The sequence below is a fragment of the Aquarana catesbeiana genome, linkage group LG02 (assembly GCF_042186555.1).
Source record: "Aquarana catesbeiana isolate 2022-GZ linkage group LG02, ASM4218655v1, whole genome shotgun sequence".
Classification (NCBI taxonomy): domain Eukaryota; kingdom Metazoa; phylum Chordata; class Amphibia; order Anura; family Ranidae; genus Aquarana; species Aquarana catesbeiana.
In genome coordinates, this window is record NC_133325.1 from 647,400,959 (window position 1) to 647,424,450 (window position 23,492).

The 23,492-nt window shown below is 43.5% G+C and overlaps 1 protein-coding gene across 1 annotated transcript in view; it reads left to right on the top strand.

The window, feature by feature from the left end:
• SMS (spermine synthase) overlaps nucleotides 1–23,492 on the top strand; it is a 333,972-nt gene that overhangs the window by 135,540 nt on the left and 174,940 nt on the right. Inside the window, exons 3-4 of the mRNA XM_073616503.1 lie at nucleotides 10,498–10,588; nucleotides 20,817–20,881. Of these exons, the coding sequence (XP_073472604.1) occupies nucleotides 10,498–10,588; nucleotides 20,817–20,881 (156 nt within the window). The remainder of the gene's footprint in view (nucleotides 1–10,497; nucleotides 10,589–20,816; nucleotides 20,882–23,492) is intronic.

Sequence of the window (23,492 nt, forward strand, 5' to 3'; positions counted from 1 at the left end):
TAGCACAGATTAGATGAAATTATTGATTGTATCATATCACAGAGTGGTCCTGTGGATACATCAGTATACAGTGCCACGTCCTATATATTTGGAATAGCAAGAACGAATGCAACTTGGTCTTTTTAGTCACAACCAAAAAAATTATACAAAAATAATTTAATTTTATTATAAACACATAAATAATTACATGATCTCTAAAAAACCCACATTGATAAATCAATACATAATATACAATACCGCTACTGTACAGAACCAATGATAACTACAAGGAGATTAGGAGATTAATCAAGGTCATCCCATATTGTAATATAAATCCAGGAGTATGGTAAACTGGCAGTTAAGTGGTAAGAAGATGTTCAGAAAAGACAATTCGCTCTACATGTTACACGCTCGTTACGCTTCTTCAGGAGAATTTACATTGACTATCAAAACATGGAAGAAAAAGAACATACATAAATATAATACATAAGACTACTAGCTATTACATCTAGACCCAGGGAGGCCATTACCCGAGCATCTCAAGTGCGGACAGAGAGAGACAAACCAGATTGCTATGGGAGCGTGCATAATATGATGTGACACGTCTGTGGGAAACAAAGGTAAAGGCCCCATAGGGGTAACCTAAATATGGTTAATAATACAGTCACTCTAAAGACACCCAGGAAGAGGGTAGGTATCAATAGGGGAATTGTAAGGCCCTTAAAGAAGAACCGACATCCCAAAGTGCATCTGCTATGGTTATTTATACTGGGAACTAGGGGTATACCCATGTATACTATAACGTATATTGATAATATTAACAAAAGCACATATTTACTGAGTAATGTGGGATAATTGAACACATACGATTTTAAAAACAGCACAAAATAGCACAGACGGAGATGCGAAAGGTCGCAAGGTGGAGTAAGAAAATAGCTCAGAACCTATCACAAGGGAGAGTAGCGAAATAGAAATGACCTAAAATAAAATGTCACAGAAAGGTAATTGGCTAACACTGCTTGAATGGAATCCTTAATATATTAATGTAGTAAGATAGACTGAAAAAATAATAAGACTATTGATGGTGAAACTCACCATGCAGGTAGAACACCCCAGGAATTATGTCAAAGAGCCAAGGATGGGCCAAAAGATGGTTCTAGTAGTGAGACATGTGAGAGATGTGCTATTCGCAGAGAAACCCAAATAACACACTGGTGTATCCTCAAGAATCTGTCTAAATGATAGGACCTATAGCAAATATAAAAAATATATATCTCAAAAGATTGCATAATGGGGGGGGGGGTCCAGTGAACATACCTAAAGTACATACCTTTGTAAATGAGACCCCACACCAACCGCTGCCTCCGTGAGGCTAATAACCATGATATGTAATAGCTACGTTAGACTCTAAACACAGCGTGCTTTTTAAATGCATGCGCCCCACCTGTAGTCAGGATTTACCAGATCATTAGGTATTTGTTCCTTCTTTCAGTCTCCTCACGCCTCATGGATCATTATGTGGGTAATTTGAGATCTAGTTTCAATAGTAGAAAGTGTGGCTGTTTTCCAGGCTATAGTTTTACTTCTGAAGGAGCATGTGGCATTAGTTTAAATTTGGTTTTGCAAGGGCCTGCCTGATTGCATACAAATTGAAACTCGTAAGGTTTGACCTCATATTATATAGTTTTGGTAAATCTGAAGACAAAAATCTGCAGAAAATCTAATAGTGTGTATGGGGTCTTGGGTTCAGCAGTGCATATTTTGCTTGTAATGATATCATGGAACCTAGTAACTTGGTGAGCATGTGCAAGACTACAATGTAACATTTTTCAACCACTGAACATGTCCATCAAATATGGAAGAAGTTCCTATCTAAGCACAGCTTTTGAAGCACAAGAAGGAATAACCAGGCACATGTCAGGATATTCTAGCTGGTACAAAGTGTTAGAACTTTATAATTAGTCTCAAGCGCCTGCACACTCCATTTTTTTTTTATTTTTATATTACATGCCACAGACATATAAATCTTCTTATCTCAAGTGCCTTCTGGCAGCAGTTGTAGGTGTCAGGAAATAACTCTATCAGTATTAACTTGGACTTGAGCCTTATCTTTTATGAATGTTTACTCTAAAAATACATTGCAGGTGATCATTTCCTTACCATTAATTAGCGAATTACATAATATTCAACAAGGGATGTGTGATGACAACTTGAGAGGTAAAAACTTCTGTTTTCTTCCTTTAGAAAACCAGTGCCCATATGAGTGAACAATGGGTAAAGGACTGCAAAAAATTGTCACAATTACGACACGGCGCAGATCGGGTGAACATCGCTGTATCTGTGGATTACAATGCGTTTTTATTCTTTAGCTGGCGATACATTGGTAGATTTTTATTTTTATTTTATTTTTTTGTGAAAAATCTCAGTACATTTGACACCTTTACCTTGAGATCTGATGAATGTCGTTTAAAAGTTCTTCAAAATGTAATTTGCTTTAAGCATTCAAGTTTGTAATGAATGGAATTTACCAAACACCACATTTCACTGTTAGAATTTCTATTGTTCGAGAAAAATTATCCATCCTGCTCCTTCAATTTTATTTATCACTACGGTCAAATTCGGTGATTGGTTTGACCCTATTAACATCAAACGAACTTTCCGAAAAATTTTTTAATGAACTTCAAGTGGTATATGGCTAGCTTTAGAAAACTATTGGTCCGCAGGTGTATGCCTGTGCTTACAGACAGAAGGGGCAAGGGGCTTTTTTTTTTAATTTTTAGTTATTTGCCATTCTTTTTTCCAACATCAGTGGAAATGCTGTTATCTCATAGTATTTTATGACAATGTGTAATTAAGCCTAAGCCAGAGTTTGATCCGTGTAAGAAGGGTGATCCGAGCAGAAGGTGCTGCTAAGATGCCAAAGGTGTGTGTCTACAAGCTCCAGTGATGGAAATCCAAACATGTCCCTGCCCTCTATCCATAGCATAGACATTAAAGGGGTTGTAAAAGGTTCAATTTTTTTTGTTTGTTTTTTAAATAACCTGTCATACTTACCCCAATCCTCCTCTTCTGGGGTCCCTCAGCGGCGCTCCTGGCTCCTCCTCTTCTCGAGTGCCCCCACGTAGAGAGCCGCATTCCATGGGGGCACTCATGCCTGCGCGCTCCAGAGTCCTGCTGCTCCCGAGTCCATAGAATGAATTAAGGTGAAAAACCTCTAGGGTTTACAACCCCTTTAACACTTGGGTTAACCAAGCATCCATGTGTATGCTTCAGGCTACATCCACAGACATTTGGAATTATGCCTAAACTTCTGTCTCTTCTCCGATGTCTGCAAGCCTCCTGATATTCCAAGCATGGACAGATTAATGTACCCGTTTAGAGCCAGTCAGGCAGAAGTAAGCGGCAAAGCCTTGTTTGCACAGGTGTTCAGAAAGGTTTCTCAGAACATGATTGTGATGCCTGTTCAGTGCCTCTCCCCAACTTTTTTTTTATCCAACAAAGATTTTTATTGAAGATACATCAACATACAATGCCGATAGTACATTTTCAGTATAAAGCCCAGCAGAAACACACCCGCCACTGAGGACAATTTTAGCAAACTAGTAAGCCTGTTAATACAGTAAACAAGACACCTTGCCTAAACAGGGGGACCAAGCAACAGTAAATTTTGCACCATACACAGACAAACTGTCCCCACTCGAGTACTCTGTAAATATACCCTGCAGAGATACATAAAACTAGCCAGCATTGAGCCCAAGTAGCCTATCCATGGTCAAATCCACTGGAGCAACCCCTGGAACATCCAACCACGGTGCCAATAACCTCTCAAATTTATGCCCATTTCCCCTATGTTGGTATATAAGCTTTTCCATGCTTAACAGTTCACCAATATTCTTGACCCACCCCCTCACAGTAGGGGGGGACCTCAGACTTCCAATGTACCATGATCAGTTTGCGTGCCTGGAACAAAGCTCTAAGGATAGCCTGCCTGGTATACACTTCCCAGTCATACTCTTCAAATATACCCAATAAGCAGGTCTTTGGGTCTATGGGAAGGACCACCTGAAAGACAGAGTTGATCCTATGTACCACCCGTGCCCAGTAGGAATGAAGTTTCTGGGGACGCCACAAAAGGTGTATGAGCTCACCATGGTCCCACTTACACCTTGTACAAGTAAAGTCTGTTCGTAGGCCCATTAAGTGGAGCCTGTGAGGCGTAAATTACACCCTTAGGAAAATATACACTTGAGTTAACCTTTGCGATACGATTAATGAGAACGTGACCACAGCCTCAAAGGCTTCTTCCCATTGTTCACCTTCCAGATAGCCAACATCTCGTTTCCAATGATCCATCACTCAAGGGATGCCGACTCAGGTAGGACTGTGAAAGCATGGCATAACTTTGTGAAATAAATCCTTTGGAGGATTCGGCATCCCTAATGAGACTGAACAACAGAGTGGGCGACGCGTGACATTCCGAGGATTTACTCTGTGCCTTAACTGCATGCTGCATATAATAAAAGTGCATAGATAATGGTACATTGAACTTATTCTGCAATGCAGAAAATGTCAGAAGCGCTCCGTTATGAAATATTTGTTTAAGATGCGTTACTCCTTATGCTGTCCACCTACCTGCACACTGTAGTTTCGACAACTCCATATAAGTATGATTACACCATATGGGGCTAAATTCTTTATAGCCTGTTACCTTCTGAAGGTATTTGGTCTTGTTCTAGACCTTCTGAATAAGATTATATGTCGGGTATCGTTTGCGTGCTAATCCAAAAGCCTGTGCTTCAAGGGCCAGCACAATGGATTCCCTGTGGGTAGTGTGAGACATCACCACGATGGATGAGCTGCGCTCTGTCATCCAACCCATTCCCCATGCCGATGGTACCTATGAGGTGTTGTGACTGAGCCGCTAAATAATACAACCATGGGTTGGGCAAAGCCAACCCACCATCATCTTTAGGCCTTTGTAAGTGTTCTAGCTTGTTTCTGGGAGAGCCCAAATTAGAGTGCGGAAAAGTGTATTAACTATTCTAAAGATTTTTAGTAGGATCACCATTGGGGTATTATGCAGGAAATAAAGTAGCTGTGGCAGAATAATAATTTTAATTAGATTTACCCTGATAAGCATAGGGAGTTCCATGTTTTAATACGGTCCCTAAAACGCTGGAGCAGGGGGGAAATATTCAAGTGACAAAAGTCTTAGGGATGTGGCGTTACTTGGACTCAGAAACATTTAAATGAGGATGTAATCGGTATGGGGCACGCCGGTGTTAGTTTGTGCAGCATTACCGTCGAAGAACATCAGAGCAGATTTCGCCCAGTTTATATTAAGGCCCGAAAATCCTCCAAATTCTACAATAGTGGCCATGCCTTCCCGTAGGGAGGCATCCGTGTCGCCTAGCATAAGAAGCGTTTTGTCGGCATACAACCTCACCTTCTCCTGGACATTCCCGTAAGTGAATCATTTACTATCTGAAAAAACTGCGTTCTTCTCCAAGGGACACATGTTCCATTACTTCTGATTTCTTAAAAGGAATCTGTAGTGTATCTTCATGCAAAAAATAAAAACCGCAGAGGTGATCAAATACCACCAAAAGAAAGCTCTATTTGTGGGGAAAGAATGATAAAAATTTCTTTTGGGTACAGTGCTGTACGACCATGCAATTGTCATTCAAATTGTGACAGCGCTGAAAATTGGCTTGGGCAGGAAGGGGGTGCAAATGCCCTGTATTGAAGTGGTTAAAGAAAGGGATTTTACAGATCCCTGTCACACAGTATGAAATGTGGTGTCACTTCACAACAGGGCCTGGATAACAAAGCCACCTTGAAAATAAGTGACATTCAATGTAATCACCATCCACTGCGGGCACCAACCCTGAGGTGCACACTGGTCCACAGAGCATCTTATGATCTTCCTTCATCTTCTATGGAACTCCAGCAGCCGCTCAATTTCAAGCTTGTTTGACCCAATTGAACATAGGTTTTTTTGGGTTCAAACGTTCCGGTAAGCCTCCCTATTGTTGGTGGTGGTGTTTTTTTCCATTCCAGATTCTGCACACTGACACTTTTCATATGAAGCCACACATATTTTGAGGACTATTATCCCATTATATCTATGTATGATATACCTTTTATCTTTGGATACACTTTTTGATGTCCCCCCATTCAATTGGGATCCGTTGATTTGAGGAATGTAATGGTCTTTTTTCCACACTATATGTGGTTATTTGACTTTTCATATTAGCGCTACACTTAATTTGTTATCTGTTCTATCGCCAATGCAAACTGTCTAGTACCTCTCCTCAGAGCAAAAGTGTGAGATATTTTCCCAAATGCCCTAATTGCTGGGTGTGGATCAGCATAAAGTAGGCGCACCCACAAAATATACTGTGGACCAAACCCAAAGCATTCTAGTACTTCCCATAAGTATGCACAGTCAATGCTATCAAAAGCCTTTGTGGGGTCTAAGGGTGCCCCCCTCCCCCAAAGCACCCACCCCCCATGTTGAGGACATGCGGCCTGGTACGGCTCAGGAGGGGGGGGGGCTCGCTTGTCCCCACCCCCTTTCCTGACTGACCGGCTGCGCGCTCGGATAAGGGTCTGGTATGCCCCTGGGGGGGGAACCCACGCCATTTTTTAATTTCCCCCTCAAGAATCAGTGTGAGTCGGCACCCTATCGGGTTGCCATGGAAATGGAAAACCGCAGCCAAACGCGGCCGCAGCTAATCGCACTGTGCAAATGCAGCTGATCGCAGTGCCTGGAGTCTTGAACTCCACAGGAAAAAAAACATGCTTTTAACTGCGGCAGAATAGCCGTCCATGTGAAAGGCTTCTTACAATGCTCTGCTGCCAACATTGCCAGCTGTGGACTGTATGTTCAGGAAAAGCCTTCTCAAATGAATTGCAGTTGACTTATTTGCATTGAAACCAGCTTGGTCAGAGTGCACAAGTGACGTAATAGCCTCATTCATTCGGATTGCCAACACATTTGCAAGAATCTTTACCTCTCCCCAACTTTGATATGACTCCATACTCATTAGTGTTCAATGACAAGTTTCCTTATGGCCCTTCAAATATTGTTTGCAATTGGGGGGATTTACTAAAGCTGGGGTACACCGAATCTGGTGCAGCTGTGCATAATAACCAATCTGCTTCTAACTTCAGCCTGCTCAATTAAGCCTTGACAATAACACCAAGAAGCTGATTGGTTACTATGTAAGTCTCCCCCAATTTCTTATCATGTCATTGCAGACTCATTGATTTTTCATAAACATTTTTGTGCTGCTAGTGTCTTTGTAAATAAGGTCTAAAGCAGCCAGGGAAAAAAAAATGTGCTTATACTCTCAAAATGGTTTATAAAAGGTCCTGGCTGTTCATATTCCAAATGAGTGTTTAATCAGTTTTGTATAGCTTTTTAGGCTTACGTAATTTTTAGGGCTGTAGAAATTAACTACTAATTCCTCGATTAATCGATTAATTTTTTTGATTGATCAAAAGTCTTTTGATCGTTACTCACCTCTCTGCCGGCTTCCTGGTCTTCAGGGAATTCCGTCAGAAATCTGGTGACGTCACAGACAACGACGTTGCATTGCGTTCCACCGGCATCATTTCCGGCCGATGCATCATCACGGAGGTTTGTCCTTCCGTGATTGGTGTCATTTGCTGTCTAGCCATTAGTAAGTGTTAGGTGATGAGGCGCAGGCGCTGTGCGTGTTGCCGTCCACCGACCTCGCTTTCTGTTGACACGCCACCCAGGGGGTTCAGTCTTCCTGGACTGCTGAGAACTGGGGTGCTAAAACAGCGGTGTACCAGTGGAGGAGTACTCAGTCATAAAAACTGCATTATTCATCAGGTTCAATGAATTACAAATACTGCAGGAAAATGATTGAAATTTAAAATAAGTTCTCCTTCAGATGGACAATATGAGCAAATACATCCTATTCTCATCCTATGCCATACTGGACAAAACCAATTTTTTACATAGATTTATCCAGGATCTGTATGTACGTTATAATGAATCGAAATTAGTTGATTAATCGATTTTAAAAAAATCGATTAATCGAACACGAAAATTTTAATCAGTAACAGCCCTAGTAATTTTATATTTATATGCCCGATGGAAATTTTTTGCTCTGATTGCTTGATTAGGGTGGCTTCACACTGCCCTGCTGCACTGGCTAAAGTTAACTCACAGCTCCCGTGCATGTTAGCTGTGCTTTTCTATAGACTTCTGTTATGCCCCATGATTTTGGTGTGCTTTCAGAACATTATAGACATTATAGAAGTCTATGGGAAAGCATGGGTTAGCTGCTCTTTGCCCAAAGTGCAGTGGAGCACTGTGAAGCCGCCCATAGTCAGATGTACCGCCATCTCAAAATTACGGTTTCCTTCAGTGTTTATTTAGAAAATCGTATGCTTTTTTTTGCAAGTTATACAAAGAATCGACTTTTGTTTGATGTACTAATATGGATGGAAAGAATATATTTTTTCATTATAAAAAACAAAATCATAGTTTATCAGTTTGACAGCACGTTTTCATGTGTTTAGACACATTTTCTTTGTGTTTTCTTAAATTATGCGTTCGGCATCTAGGGAGGTGTGAGAGGAGCCTGATGTTTTCCAAATGTAGCTAGGCCAATAAGACATGGCCTTCTGCTAGGAACTGGTCCCAGTAACCATGCATTTGTCCTTTTAACTTCTGTGGGACTTCCTTGGACTCACAACGATGGATGAAAAAATGTACTTGACCTACTTCCCATGATGTACCGGAACACACAACTGTGAACTAGATGTATTGAAAACAATATTGCAAGTAGCATGCATTTTTGTTTTCATGTGATACACGTGTCTTAACACACGTGTGAACAGGGCCTAAATGTTGGCGTTTAGTGGAGAAAACACTGGTATCCACAGATGTAAAAAAAAAAAAGTGCTGCTTGAGTTTTTCTGGATTCTTTCAGCAAAATGTTTCTTCTTGGTGGTTGTTTCTTACACCCTCCAGACTGGAAACAGAACTCCTTTTCAATTTTTCTAAACTCGAGCAAAGGGATGGGGGATAGCTGTTAATGGCAATAGGTAAAGTTCAAATAGGAGAAGAAATCTGGTTCTTGGGAGAAGTGCTACTCCTTCCCTCCAGTCTGTACTTCCTGAGCATTTAGGTGGCCTTTACAGCACCAATGACCGGTGTCTTGCCGAATAAGTTCCCTCGGCGGATAAGTCCCCCCCCTGTACTGCGCAGGCGCAGCGCCTGCGCAGTACGAACTACTAACAGCCGCCGGAGATAGCCGAAGCTCAAAATCCACAATCAGCTGTACACGGCGCCTGCGCTCTGGGTCCAGGTTCCTTCCCTACCATCCAAGTGGACCTAGAGGGGAAATCTAAAAGAGCCGAGCGCAGTGAGGCCGTGCCCGAATCGTGGCGAACGAAGCGAGCCCGCGAGGGGCCCTCTTACAGGCGCCGTCTACAGCTGATTTGGACCTATTCCCCTTCGGCTATTTCCGCCGGATCCTACTGCGCAGGCGCAGCGCCTGCGCAGTAGAGGGGGGTCCTTATCCACCGAGTGGAACTTTCTCGGCAGAACACCGGCTCTGTTCACCAGTACTGGTGAACAGAGGTGTGTTTAAAGTTCATTAGGGGTCAGTGCAGGCACAGATGATAGCAGTGTATCCATGTGCATGCTGGTGCCTGCTGTGGGCTCCCTGCTCTGTCTGTATGGCAGCTCCCTTCAACAATATAGATAAGTGGAGCCTGTCACTTTTACCATTTAACTGCCTGGTAAGTGCAGAAAGGGGAACTGTATTTTCCAGATTCAGATCATTGTTTTAATGGGCTTTTTTCTAGCTCCAGTGCCAAAACTTTTTTGGTCACAGTACATATGAAGGATAAGATCACATAGGTGTTATGGTAGACAGGCCCACACTAGCATGGAGGAAAGCAAGCAATGTCCCAAAGTGTAAATCTACCCTAACTTCTAGAATTGGCATGTATTTTCATAATAAAAAAAGAAAATCACATCCAGGCTAAAAGTAAGGCCCCTTTCACACTGAGGCGGTTTGCAGGCGGTATTGCGCTAAAAATACCGCCTGCAAACCGGCCCTAAACAGCCTCCGCTGTTTTTCAGTGTGAAAGCCCTAGGGCTTTCACACTGAAGCGGAGCGCTGGCAGGACGGTGAAAAAAGTCCTGCAAACCGCTTCTTTGGAGCGGTGAAGGAGCGGTGTATTCACCGCTCCTAAACCGCTCCTGCCCATTGAAATCAATGGGACAGCGCGGCTATACCGCGGCAATACCGCGCTGTACGAGTGATTTTAACCCTTTTTCGGCCGCCAGCGGGGGTTAAAACTGCACCGCTAGCGGCCGAATACAGCTGCAAGAACAACGGTACAGCAGCGCTAAAAATAGCGCTGTTGTACCGCCGACGCCCCCACCGCCCCAGTGTGAAAGGGGCCTAAGGCTGTTACTGCAAACCGAAACAGATCATACATTTACATATGTGTCTTTTTTTTCAGCTTTGCTACCTTAAGAATTTATCAACATGGCTTAGTACTGTTCGATCTCCAGAATCGTGATGAGCCGAAGGAGAATGAATCTGTTCATGAAGTATGTATATAATGTCCTCAGATATTAGATGTGCACCACATGTTTGTAATCTGATCACTTCTCCCAAAAATGATCATTTGTGCCAAGATCACATTCATCCTGTATATACTGTAGCAATAACATACTGTAGTTTTAAAAAGGAAAAAAAAAAAAAAAAAAACACATTAAAAGTTGTCTTGTGACCTTGACTCCGTATTGTCCTTTTTTTTTTTTTTTTGCCACTTCAGCGAGGTATTTCTCCGGGAGTCATGTTTCATTTATTGAAATTTCATACTTGTCCCTTCACTTCTTCACATCATAGTGGCATTTTATTTTATTTATTTATTTATTTATTTTTTCCTTCCCATGTTGGCCTTTCTTAACCTTTTTAACATGGAGGAACACTGGAAAAAATGTTTTCCGTCTCGGGGAACTCCTGTTAATAATTTCCTCTGTTTGAATCACTATACATTAGTTAGATGGTCAGTGGGAAGAATTGCCAATTGCCATTGGTGTCAATGGGAATGTATCTGAGTCATAAATTGCTCAATAAATCCCTAGCAACCTCCAAGAGCAGGGGTCTTCAAACTGCGGCCCTCCAGGTGTTCAGGAACTACAATTACCATCATGCCTAGTCATGTCTGTGAATGTCAGAGTTTTACAATGCCTCATGGGATGTGTAGTTCTGCAACAGCTGGAGGGCCGTAGTTTGAGGATCGCTGTCCTAGAGGAACCCTGGATGAGAGACTGCTTTTGGTTCTTGCTCTTCATGCACTATTAATACATATTTATTTTCCCACATTTTTATGGTGCTACCTGAATATTCTGTCTCCATGTACAGTATCTGTAAAGGCCTCCAACCTCCTTCCCCCCCTAGACTACCTAATACTCCTCCTTGCCTGTGTGCCCTCACCCCTCTTTCCTACGTCACAGCTGGTGACACTAACTGGTGCTTTTGAGTAAGAGGGAGAATGTGAATAGTGCTTTGTTCTAGCAACCAATCTCTAGCCCCAATCACTGTCACATGACTGAGGGATTATTGTCACAGCTCATCAGTGCTTAATGGCATCATTGATTTCAGCATTAGTTGCGAAAGAAGGAACTGCAAGGGAGTGTAAAGGGGTTAAAGTAGAAATAATGATGTATTGGACCAGGCAGGATCTTCCATGATGCAGGTTTATTAACAGCTGGGAATAAGTTAGAGCATGCTCAAAAGCATAGGAGCATGCAAGTCCAATTTACACAATTTTTCGAAATACAAGAATATTAGGAACAATATAATTGGTTGCTAAGACCTACGTTACTGTAACTAACCATACATTTGACACCTATCTTGCAATCAGAAAAACTTCTTAATTCCTAAAATTCCTATATGTTTGTTAAAAATAATTTGTAAAAGCCATTATCTATTCTTCCACCCAATTAAAAAATCCTTATCTACAGTGAGTATGACACCCAGCGTATTCAGCATTAAATCAAACTCTTTTTGTCTTAAAAAAACTTCTCCATCCCAAAAATAATAAAAGGAAAAAAATTGCTCATAGAGGATTGGTAAGCTGTCAACGCACCACTAGACATATAGTGCAAAAAATATAAACAGAGCAATAGTGTGCCGCGAAATGGTGAACAAATGAAACATATATGGATCAAAAGGTGAACAACCAATCTAACTGGAAAGTGCTAATATTTGAATAAAAAAATGTGTAAAATAAAGTATCAAAATATTATTCAAAATGAGTGTTCAAAACTAATAAGTGAACATCCTGAAACAGTCCATCTTGAGAAACAAATAAACAAAATGTGTAAGAGTCTTTCTTGTGCTGTTCAAGGTAATAAGATTTGAGCTTAACAGTGCAAATGATGAGATTGGCACGCTTACCAGAAATGGTGGACACACGTACCATACGGCACGTGGGTCAAACAGGCAATCGTGAGGAAGTATTTTCAACGGGGTCCACCACAAGGGGAACGATGATTAGAGTATAGGCTCCACCCGGTATTGAGCAAGGTGTTCCAGCATCAGAAAACATATTCTAAAGTATACAGTGAATTACATCAAATGTTGCAATGATCCATGATATTGTGCATGAGAAACAAATGACCGCACATAGTGTTACTCTGTATGGTATATTTAATCGATAAAAGGGGGTTTCTTTATCGTACATCATAGGACACAGAGCCTCAAGTAATTACTTGGTGGGTTATGGGCCTACTTTCAGGTGTTGACACTGGTATAACCAATACAGGAAGTTGACTCCCCTATATAACCCCTCCTCTTTCCAGGAGTCCTCAGTTTTTTCGCCAGTGTCTAAGGTGTTGGTCACGACTGAAGATGTGCTCTGAGGAGCTCCAGGGAGGGATCCATGTTGGATTTAAAAAACCTCCACAACCGGATCCATCCTCGCCACTGAGGCCATAGGATGGTACCCGAGCCTCGCATTGAAGAACGAGGTTTTGCCTGTAAGCTTCTCTTTGAGAGCTAGACCCTAGGAACCAGGACTCTTTTTGGTTTTTCATATTACCTAAAGTTGTTCCAGAGGGGTACTATACATGGTCCAAAGGAGCGGAACCCCTTTAAAAAGGGCCCCAGTCTTTGAAGGTTTAACTGCAGCGAGGATAAGGTAAGGGGAGAAGCCTAGGATCTGTAAAAAGTCCTGTGCCCTTTTCTCCAAAAAAAAAAAAAATATAATTATATATATATATATATATATATATATATATATATATATATATATATATATATATATATATATATATATATATATAACCGTATGCCTTAAAATGTCTCCTCTAGAGGGAGTATATTACACTTGCCTAGTAAGATGCCTTTTTCAGCAGCTCTATGTCTGGCTATAGCAGCGGGTGTGGTCCCTGCAGCCAGAGGGGAGTTCTTAATTGAACAGATGGTGTTCCTCTTCTGAGGGATTTAAAGGGGTTACAGCAGTAGTTTATGAACATACAAAACCAGCCAATCGCGCCCCGACGTATTCTCGGCGGCAAAGGATCACAGTAAAATCACGCAAATTTGGGGTTGCAATAGTGGAAACTGAACCTAAGAGGAGAAAATATTCAGCCCCTGTATACATGATTGAAGATACGTTTTTCCTCCGCCCTGCAGGGCCTAGAAGGAAAATTAGCGACTTTAATCGCATCCGCTATCCAAGCATGAGAAGCGTGTTAAACCCCCCTCCCCCACCTGAGATCCCTTATCAAGGGAACAGTGGGTAGAGGATGAAGGATTACCCTCAGGTAATCGGGAAGAAAAGGCAAACCATGTACTCCTCTGCAGAGGAGACAACTAGAGTTGAACTTTTTTTCAGCCTCGCAATCTGAGAAATTGCTGGTACAAACCTCTTACAGAGATGATTTGTGCCTCTTTCAAGCTACCTCCACTAGAGTCAGCTGATAGTTCTGTTTTTTCTTAGATTCCTTGGAACCTTCACTGCCTTTTTCATGCGTTTCCTGTACATGTACAGAGCCACGCAGAAATTCAACAGATCCATTCTAGATCTAAAAGAATCTAAATCAGTTCTTGAAGATCCGCTCCTTTCTATGGAGTCGATCAAGTCAGTAGTTTCTATCCTGCAAGGAGGAAAACTTCTGTCGCCTATCGGCATCAGGGATGCATATCTGCATGTCCATATATTTCCCGCTCACCAAAGGTTTCTGCGGTTCGAAGTAGAAAAGCAGCATTTCAGTTTATAGCCTTGCTCTTCGGGCTAGCTACAGCACCTCGAGTGTTCACAAAGGTGCTAGCCCCACCTGTAGCCAGGTCAAGGGCACAGGGCTTAAACAGTCTTGGCATACCTAGACGATCTATTGCTAATAGACCAATCGCTGTTCGGAGTAAGGTGTACGCATTACAACCAGTTACCTGGAAAGGTCTGGGTTGCATTCCCAACCTAGTAAAGTCTCCATTAAAATCGCTAAAAGAGGGCTGCAGTATTTGGGTCTGATCATAGATACAGCCCAGAAAAAGGATCTTGCCCAGAAAAAAACAAAACAAAAAAAACACCACTCTATAAAAGAGTTGGTATGGATGGTCAGGTCAAAAGGAGGTCCCTCCAATTCACCTTTGCATGAGGTTGTCAGAAAGGATGGTGGCTTCATTTGAAGCAGTTCCCTTTGCCCAGTTCCATTCGAGACTATTGCAAAACAGTATTCTATTTTCTTGGAACAAAACGATCCAAGCTTTGGACTTGCCAATGCGGCTGTCCCCAAGGGTGTCCCAAAGCCTCAATTGGTGGTTACTCAGGCATGTCCTAAAGGGTAAATACTTCAAACCACTTTTCTGGAAGGTGGTAATGACAGAGAAGACAACTGTCCAAGGACAGTGTTCAAGAACCGAAAGAGCCTTGCCCATCAACATCCTAGAGATTCGGGCAGTGCGTCTGGCTCTAAAAGCCTGGACTTCCAGGTTAAGAGATTGTCCCGACAGGATCCAATCCGTCAATGCCATGGCTGTGGCCTATATCAATCACCAAAAGGGGCACCAAGAATCTCTCAGTGCAGAGAGAAGTGAACCATATTCTAACTTGAGCAGAAAGAAATATTCAGTGCCCATCGGCATTCTTCATTTCAGGAATGGAGAATTGGCACGCGCACTACTTGTGCCGCCAGCAGATTATTCCCAGGGGAATGGTCTATTCACCCCGACATGTTTCGGGCTGTTTGTCAAGGATGGGGGACTCCGGATGTAGATCTTCTAGCATCCAGTGCAACACTGTTAGTCAACTTTGTGTCCACAACAAGGGATCCATTCGCATGCAGAACAGATGCGTTGGTGATACTGTGGGATCAGCTTTTACTGATCTATGCATTTCCCCCATTGAGTTGCTGCCTCGACTTCTTTGCAGGATCTAGCTGGAAAGAAAACCGGTAATTCTGGCAGCACCAGCATGGCCCAGAAGGTCATGGTATGCAGAGGTCGTAAAGATGGCAGTGGGGGATCTGTGGTCCCTTCCACAAAGGCCAGACCTGCTCTCACAGGGGCCGATATTCCATCCTACTTTACGAATGCTAAATTTAACGGCCTGGCTATTGAGACCCACATTCTGAAGAAACGTGGGCTTTCCAGGGCAGTTATTTCTACTTTAATGCTAGGAAGCCAGCTTCTAGAACTATATATTATAGAGTCTGGAAAGCTTATGTTTCCTGGTGTAAATCCAAGGCACCCTCGGAGATATATATTATAGGCAGAATTCTTGCCTTTCTACAAGAAGGCGTAGAGATGAAGTTTGCCCTGAGTACTATTAAGGGCCAAATCTCAGCCTTATCAATTTTATTTCAAAGACCACTTGCTATGCATTCTTTTAGTCCGGGGTTTCATGCGAGGAGTGATGCGGATTAATCCGCCAGTTAAATCACCCTTAAGCCCTTGGGACTTGAATTTAGTTTTGTCAGTGTTACAAAAACCGCCATTCGAACCATTACAGCATGTTCCCTTAGTTCTTCTGACTAGGAAGCTGATATTTTTGGCTGCTATATCCTCAGCAAGGAGGGTTTCAGAATTGGCTGCTCTTTCCTGTAAAGAGCCATATTTGGTTATTCATGAGGACAGAGTGGTGTTGCACCCTCGTCCAGCCTTTTTGCCAAAAGTGGTTTCAGGCTTTCATTTGAATGAAGATAATTGTCCTGACATCGTTTTTTCCAAAACCATGTTCCAAAGAAGAAAAGTCGCTACATTGTCTTGATGTGGTGAGAGCAATGAAGATCTATTTAAAGAAAACTGCTCAGATTCGTAAGACTGATGTCTTATTTATTCTGCCAGAGGGTCCTAAAAAAGGACAGGCAGCGTCAAAATCCACTGTGGCTAAGTGGATTCGGCAGGTTATAATTTAAACTTATGATTTAAATTCTCCCATTCTGTGTATTGTCTTACAGGTTTTTCACCATACAGTTCTATATATGTATATATTCATATATTCGTTACATAAATAAATATGCACTATTATATATAAAAAAAAATTATATATATATATATATATATATATATATATATATATATATATATATATATATATATACACACCCGTGTTAAAATGTCAGGTTGCTGTGATGTAAAAAAAAAAAAAAAAAAATGAAACGAAGATAAATAATTTCAGAACTTTTTCCACCTTTTAATATGACCTATAAAATGTACAACTCAGTTGAACAACAAATTTAAATCTTTTAGGTGAAGGGAAGTAAAGATAAAAAAATAAAATAATATGGTTGTATAAGTGTGTACACCCTTAAACTAATTGTTGAAGCGCCTTTTGATTTTGTTACAGCACTCAGTCTTTTTGGGTATGAGTCTATCAGCATGGCGCATCTTGACTTGGCAATATTTGCCCACTCTTCTTTGCAAAAACACTCCAAATCTGTCAGATTGCGAGGGCATCTCCTGTGCACAGCCTTCTTCAGATCACCCCACAGATTTTCAATCAGATTCAGGTCTGGGCTCTGGCTGGGCCATTCCAGAACTTTATTCTCATGGTAAAGCTATTCCTTTGTTGATTTGGATGTATGCTTTGGGTTTTTGTCATGCTGAAAGATGAAGTTCCTCTTCATGTTTAGCTTTATAGCAGAAGCCTGAAGGTTTTGTGCCAATATTGACTGGTATTTGGAACTGTTCATAATTCTAACTCTACCTAAACAACCCCAAAGCATGATGCTGCCACCACAGTGCTTCACTGTGGGTATGGTGTTCTTTTGGTGATGTGCAGTGTTGTTTTTGCGCCAAACATATCTTTTGGAATTCTAGCCAAAAAGTTTAACCTTGGTTTTATCAGCCCTAACACATTTTCCCACATTCTTTTGGGAGACATCATTTGTGTTTTTGCTAAATTTAGCCGGGCTTGGATGTTTTTCTTCGTAAGAAAAGGCTTCCGTCTTGCCACTCTACCCTATTGCCCAGACATATGAAGAATACGGGAGATAGTTGTCACATGTACCACACAGCCAGTACTTGCCAGATATTCATGCAGCTCCTTTAATGTTGCTGTAGGAGAACATTGATCAAGCTCGCAGTGTATGCTTCTGGATCAGCATTGTCAATAACTGAAAATGCATATTGGCAGGAAGCCTGTTCTCCTGTATAGTTGAAATGTTCTTAACATATACAGTCCTTGTTGTTATTCCATTTGTAATATCTTCCACCTTCCACATCTGTGCACGCATGGGGTTTCCCCCGTGCATGAGCGAAGATGGATGGCACAGAACTGACAAAACTACCCCATCTTTGCACACACACAGGAGATACACTGCACATGCACAGGTGTTTCCGAAAGGCTCTGAAAGAGCCTGCTAGCCAAAAAGAGCCATTCGGCATATCTGCAGACATCATAATGGGGGCAAAGTGGCACAGAGTCATGAAAAACAGGGGCTAAAATTCCGCTTTAAAGCAGGGGTCCCCAACTCACGGGGCCGCAGATCATTGGCGGTCTGTGGCCTGTTGCTGGCCGGGCCACACACCAGGACATGAGCGGCGGCCATGGTCCACACACAGCTATCATGGACCGAGGTCGGGCCGCTCACTACCTGCTGTGTGGCTATGCCTGTGTCTCCTTTCCCCACTCCTCCGCCCACCCGGCCGACTTTGTCATACATTTAGCAGGGCAGGGGTTGGGAGGAGCTGCAGATCAGAATGGAGAGGACACAGACTGATCACAGCCTCTGCTCTGCTAAAGGTAGGAGTTCTCTGCAGGGGAGGCAGAGATCAGAATAGGGAAGAGTGATCTTATAGAGGAAAGGGGGCAAGACTGCAGGGGCGCCGTGATGGGCAAGACTGCAGGGGCGCCGTGATGGGCAAGACTGCAGGGGCGCCGTGATGGGCAAGACTGCAGGGGCGCCGTGATGGGCAAGACTGCAGGGGCGCCGTGATGGAGGAGGTTGTGATTGCTAGGGGCACTGTAATATCAAGGGCACTGTCTGTAATCATTGCAGTGCCCCTTTACAGTGTAGTCCCCTTTACATCATAGCCCCTCTTTATATCAGTGCCCCCTTTACAGTGTAGTGACCTTTAGATTACAGTGCAATCCCCTTTACATCACAGCCCCCCCCCCTTTATATCAGTGCCCCTTTACAGTGTAGTCCCCTTTACATCACCCCCCCCCCCTTATATTACGGTGCCCCATTTACAGTGCAGTTCCCTTTACATTACAGTGCCCCCTTTAGAGTGCAGTGCCCTTTACATCACAACCCCCCCCCCCCTCTTTAAATTACAGTGTCCCCTTTACAGTGCAGTCCCCTTTACATCAGAGTCCCCCTTTACATTACAGTGCCCCTTTTACACTACAGTCCCCTTTACATCACAGACCCCCTTTACATCACAGCCCCCCTTTACATTACAGTGCCCCCTTTACAGAGCAGTCCCTGTTACATTAATGTAAAGTGGACTGCACTGTAAAGGCGCACTGTAATGTAAGGGGGGCTGAGGACAGACTCTGAAAATCCCCCCACCCCACCCAAAGGTCCCTGGGAAAATTGTGTGCCGTGAAACCAGTCCCTGATGCCAAAGAGTTGGGGGCCAGTGCTTTAATGGAGAAGTTCACCTTTGGGAACAGATAACATGTTCTCACTCCTGCAGCGTCTCCCCGATCCGCTGCATTGAGCGACTGTCACTATTTAAAAAAAAAAAAAAAAAAAATGCGGCCACGCAGGGCTCCGCCTGCTTGCCTGCGTCATTCATTCACTGAGTTCTGTAAATAGGAAACTACAAGTACCCACAGCCTTTGCAGCTGTTGACTTGTAATTCTCAATGAACTACCGGGGGTTGTTGAGTTCTCTGGTAGTCCATTGATTCTTCCTGTCAGTGTATAACTGCCTGCCCGTACAAGGTACGAGCAGACAGATACACTGACAAGGCACTGCTGGAGTCGCGGCAGGAGTCCTTCATGGCACCCGCGATCTGCTGATTGCAGGTACAATGCTTTCCATGCACCTAGTAAAAAATAAATGCATTTTTTTTTTTAACCTGCAAAAACATGTGCATGTATTTTTTTTAAAAAAAGCAAACTTATCGTTTAAGGTAGGGGTACTGAATTAAAATTCACGGAGGTCCGGTTGGTAACATTTTCTTTCTGCAGAGATCCGAATCCCATTTTTCTTCTATGACTCAGGTCTTTCACATCATAGCCCCCTTTACATTAGTGTCCTCAGTCCCCTTACATCACAGTCCCCCTTGCAATCACAACCCCCCACATCACAGCTCACCCCCTCCTGACATCACAAACCCTTAATATCACAGCCCCCATATCACAGCTTCTCCCCCTCACATTACAGCCCCCCCCCCAGCCCCTCATATCACAGTGCCCCCACTTTCTCATCACAGCCCCCTATATCACAGCTCCCCCTCTCACATTACAACTCCCCCATATCACATCTCTTTTTCACATCACTTCACAGCTCCCCTTTCTCCATCACAGCCCCCATATCACAGCTCCCTCTCTCACATCACAGCCCCCCATATCACAGCTTCTCCCTCTCACATCACAGCCCCCCCCACAGCCCCTAATATCACAGTGCCCCCACATTCTCATCACAGCCCCCTATATTAAGCTCCCCCTCTCACATTACAGCTTCCCCCACCCCTTTCTCACATCACCTTGACAGCCCCCCAAATCACAGATTCTCCCTCTCACATCGCAGCCCCCCAGTATTACAGTCCCCCCCCCCACAGCCTCTCCTATCACAGCTCCCCCCTCTCACTTCACAGCACCACCCCCCATAATTTTCTACCTACCTTAACTCAGTGTTGTGGAGGGCAGGGAGAGTGGCAGAGTGGACTTCCCTTCTGGGTGTGCTTGCCTGCCACCACCGCTGGGCTCCATGGCCCCGTCCCCCTCCTTGATGTGGGTTCAGCGGCAGGTGAGTGCATTGGTGGAGAGGGTCTACTCCTCCTGTAGACCTTCCATTCCACCCGCTCTGCTGTGACTTCAACAGGCAGGGTAAATTAGGGGTCCAAGTCCACCCTGCCATTCCTCCTGCCCCCTACAGGGCAGTTATCCTTCACAGCTGCAGCGGCGGGAGGATAGAAGTCAGTTCAGGCAGCTGGGTGGTGGGGCCGCGGTCCAGGCTGGACTGTCACTCGGTCCGTGTCCAGACCAGGTTCACCATTTAGTGACGCCTGCTTTAAGGTAAGATATTGGCTACATAGAGAGAGCATCATTTTCAGTTAGTTGGCCTATATATGTTATACCTTTCTCCTATTATATCTTATGTTTTTTTATATACATGTTCTGTAAAAGTGTGATCTGTTTCCTCTCAGATATTAAAGAAGGTAGAAGAAAAAATGAAAGAAATATTGCACAACAGTATCACACAAGTTAAGCGGTAAGTGTTTTTTTTCTATGTTGCTTTCTTTTGTGTAGTGCATTTCTAAGGTCAGGAGTTCAGACATCTTAAAGCGGAGTTCCACCCAAAAGTGGAACTTCCGCTTTAAGCACTCCTCGCCCCCTGACATTCCACAATTGGCATGTCATTTTTTTTGGAGGGGGGGGGGTAGAGTGTGTACCTTCTTTTTAGTGGGACTTCCTCTTCTTGGCCGCCTAGGCGTCCAATAGCAGAGCGCAGCGCGACTCACACATGCACAGTGCATGCCCGGCCGTGAAGCCATAAACTGTCATGGCCAGGTGCCCGCAGTTGCTATGACGGCGGAGAGGAGGGAGGGAGGAGCGAGGCTCTGAGCGGCCGCCTCGCTGGACCGTAGGACAGATAAGTGTCTGTTTATTATTAAAAGTCGGCAGCTATGCTTTTTGTAGCTGCTGACTTTAATAAACTAAAGAACGGGTGGAACTCCACTTTAAAGTGGTTGTAAACCCCCCTGATACATGTTTACATATAGGTAAGCCTATAAGGCTTACCTATAGGTACTGAAAATATCTCATAAACGTGCGCCATTTAGGAGATATTTACCTTGTAGTGCGCTGATGTTGTCATCGGCGCATGCACAGTGAAGAAACGGCCCTCCGTGCCGTGTCTTACAAAGCGTGTGTGGGAGTGACGTCACACAGCTCCAGCCAGTCACAGAGCCAGAGTCTGTGTCCCCAGAAGGAAGAGGGGCGAAGATGGATGCTTCCACCAGTGGGGACATCGCGGGCTTCGTTTGCAGGTAAGTGCCACATAATGGATTAGTATGCGACACATACTAGCCCATTATGCTTTTACTTTGCAGGGGAATAACGAGGAAGTAAAACCCATAAGGGTTTTACTTCCTCTTTAATAATGTTTTTAAAAGAACAGAACAGCCTAGAGCAGTGGTCTCTAAACTGCGGCCCTTTGCTTGCCTTTACCTGGCCCTCCGGGCTCTATTCCTCCCACTGACACACAACAAGGGGGCACAATTCCTTCCACTGATATCAACAGTGGGGAACGATTCCTCTCACTGACCCCAACAATGGGGCATTTTTCCTTTCACTGACACCAGTAATGGCACACTATTTATCCTCCTACTGACTACAGGCACTACCGCGTTTTCCCGAAAATAAGACCGAGTCTTGTATTAAGTTTGGCTACAAAAAAATGCATTAGGGCTTATTTTCAGGGGATGTCTTATTTGTCCCGTCTTCTGTCCCCCTCTCCCTCCCTGTCAGCTCAGGAGTCAGCATCTCTGTGTTCCCCAAAACAAACCCTAGTTAAAGTCCTTGTAAAATCATGTAATCCGCTCTGTAAATGGATTATGTAATGTCCAGTGTGTGTCTTTATGTAACATTGTAGAAAATTCTTTATTTACAGCGCTGCTGGGGGCTCACATGACCTGCTGGAGCTCTTCTTCCCCGCTCCGAACATTGCTGAGGGAGATCCCAAGATCCCCGTTGACGTCAGCCGGGAGGAGAGCTCCGGCGGGTCACATGAGCGCCCAGTGGCGCTATATGACCCCTTTCACACTACCGCGACTTCAAAGTCACGTGATTTTGCTGCAATTTTACTGTGATTTCAGGAATGCCTTTGTAAACTTGAGGTATATGGACCTCAACTTGCATAAAAGTCGGACCAAAGTAGTACAGGGACTACTTTGAAGTCGGCACATATATGAATGGTTATCATAGGGAATGACACAAGTGGCACAAGTGTCAAAGGTATTTTCTACAATATTGTTACATAAAGACACACTGGACATTATGTAATCCTTTTACAGCGTGGATAACATGATTTTACAAGGACGTTGACTAGGGCTTATTTTCAGGGTAGGGCTTATATTGCAGCCATCCTAGAAAATAGAGATGGGTCTTATTTTCGGGGAAAAGCGTATGTAATTTGTTTACGCCCACTGACGCCAGGGCATTGTCTACATCCACTGGGCACTTCAGCCCCCCTAAAATCTGAAGGACAGTAAACCGGCCCTTTGTTTGGAAAGTGTGTTGCTTTGCAGCCTAAAATGAAGACAGACACAGTTTTCTGTTTTATTCAGCTGTATTTGTATGCAGCTTATAGCATTCAGGTGAAAGATGTAACACGAACATGTCAGAAAAAAATATAAAAAACCGCATCAGTGAGTTGGAAAAAGGGTCACCCCTAAAAATGACTTGCAGCTCAGTCTGGTGTAGCTAATCACCTTGTCAATGGCACACAGAGCCATTTGACTTTCTGTGATCAACTGTGGTCATATTTATTAGCTCAGCATGAAAAGAGCTTTCCTGTAGCATATCAGTCCCTGGTAGTGCAACCCAAGCAAACAATCAACTATGGGTGGCAAGGCACTGTCAAAAGATCTCCGGGATGAAGTTGTGGACAGGCAGAAGTCAGGAGATGGATCCAAGAAAAATTCAAAGGCTTTATCAATGCCTAGAAGCACAGTGAAGTCTATTATTAAGAAGTGGACAGTATTTGATACAACACAGACCCTCCCTGGTCAGGACATCGCTTCAAACTGGATGAATGAGCCAGGAGGAAACTGGTCAGAGAGGCTACCAAGAGGCCTACAGCAATTCTGAAGCAGTTGCAG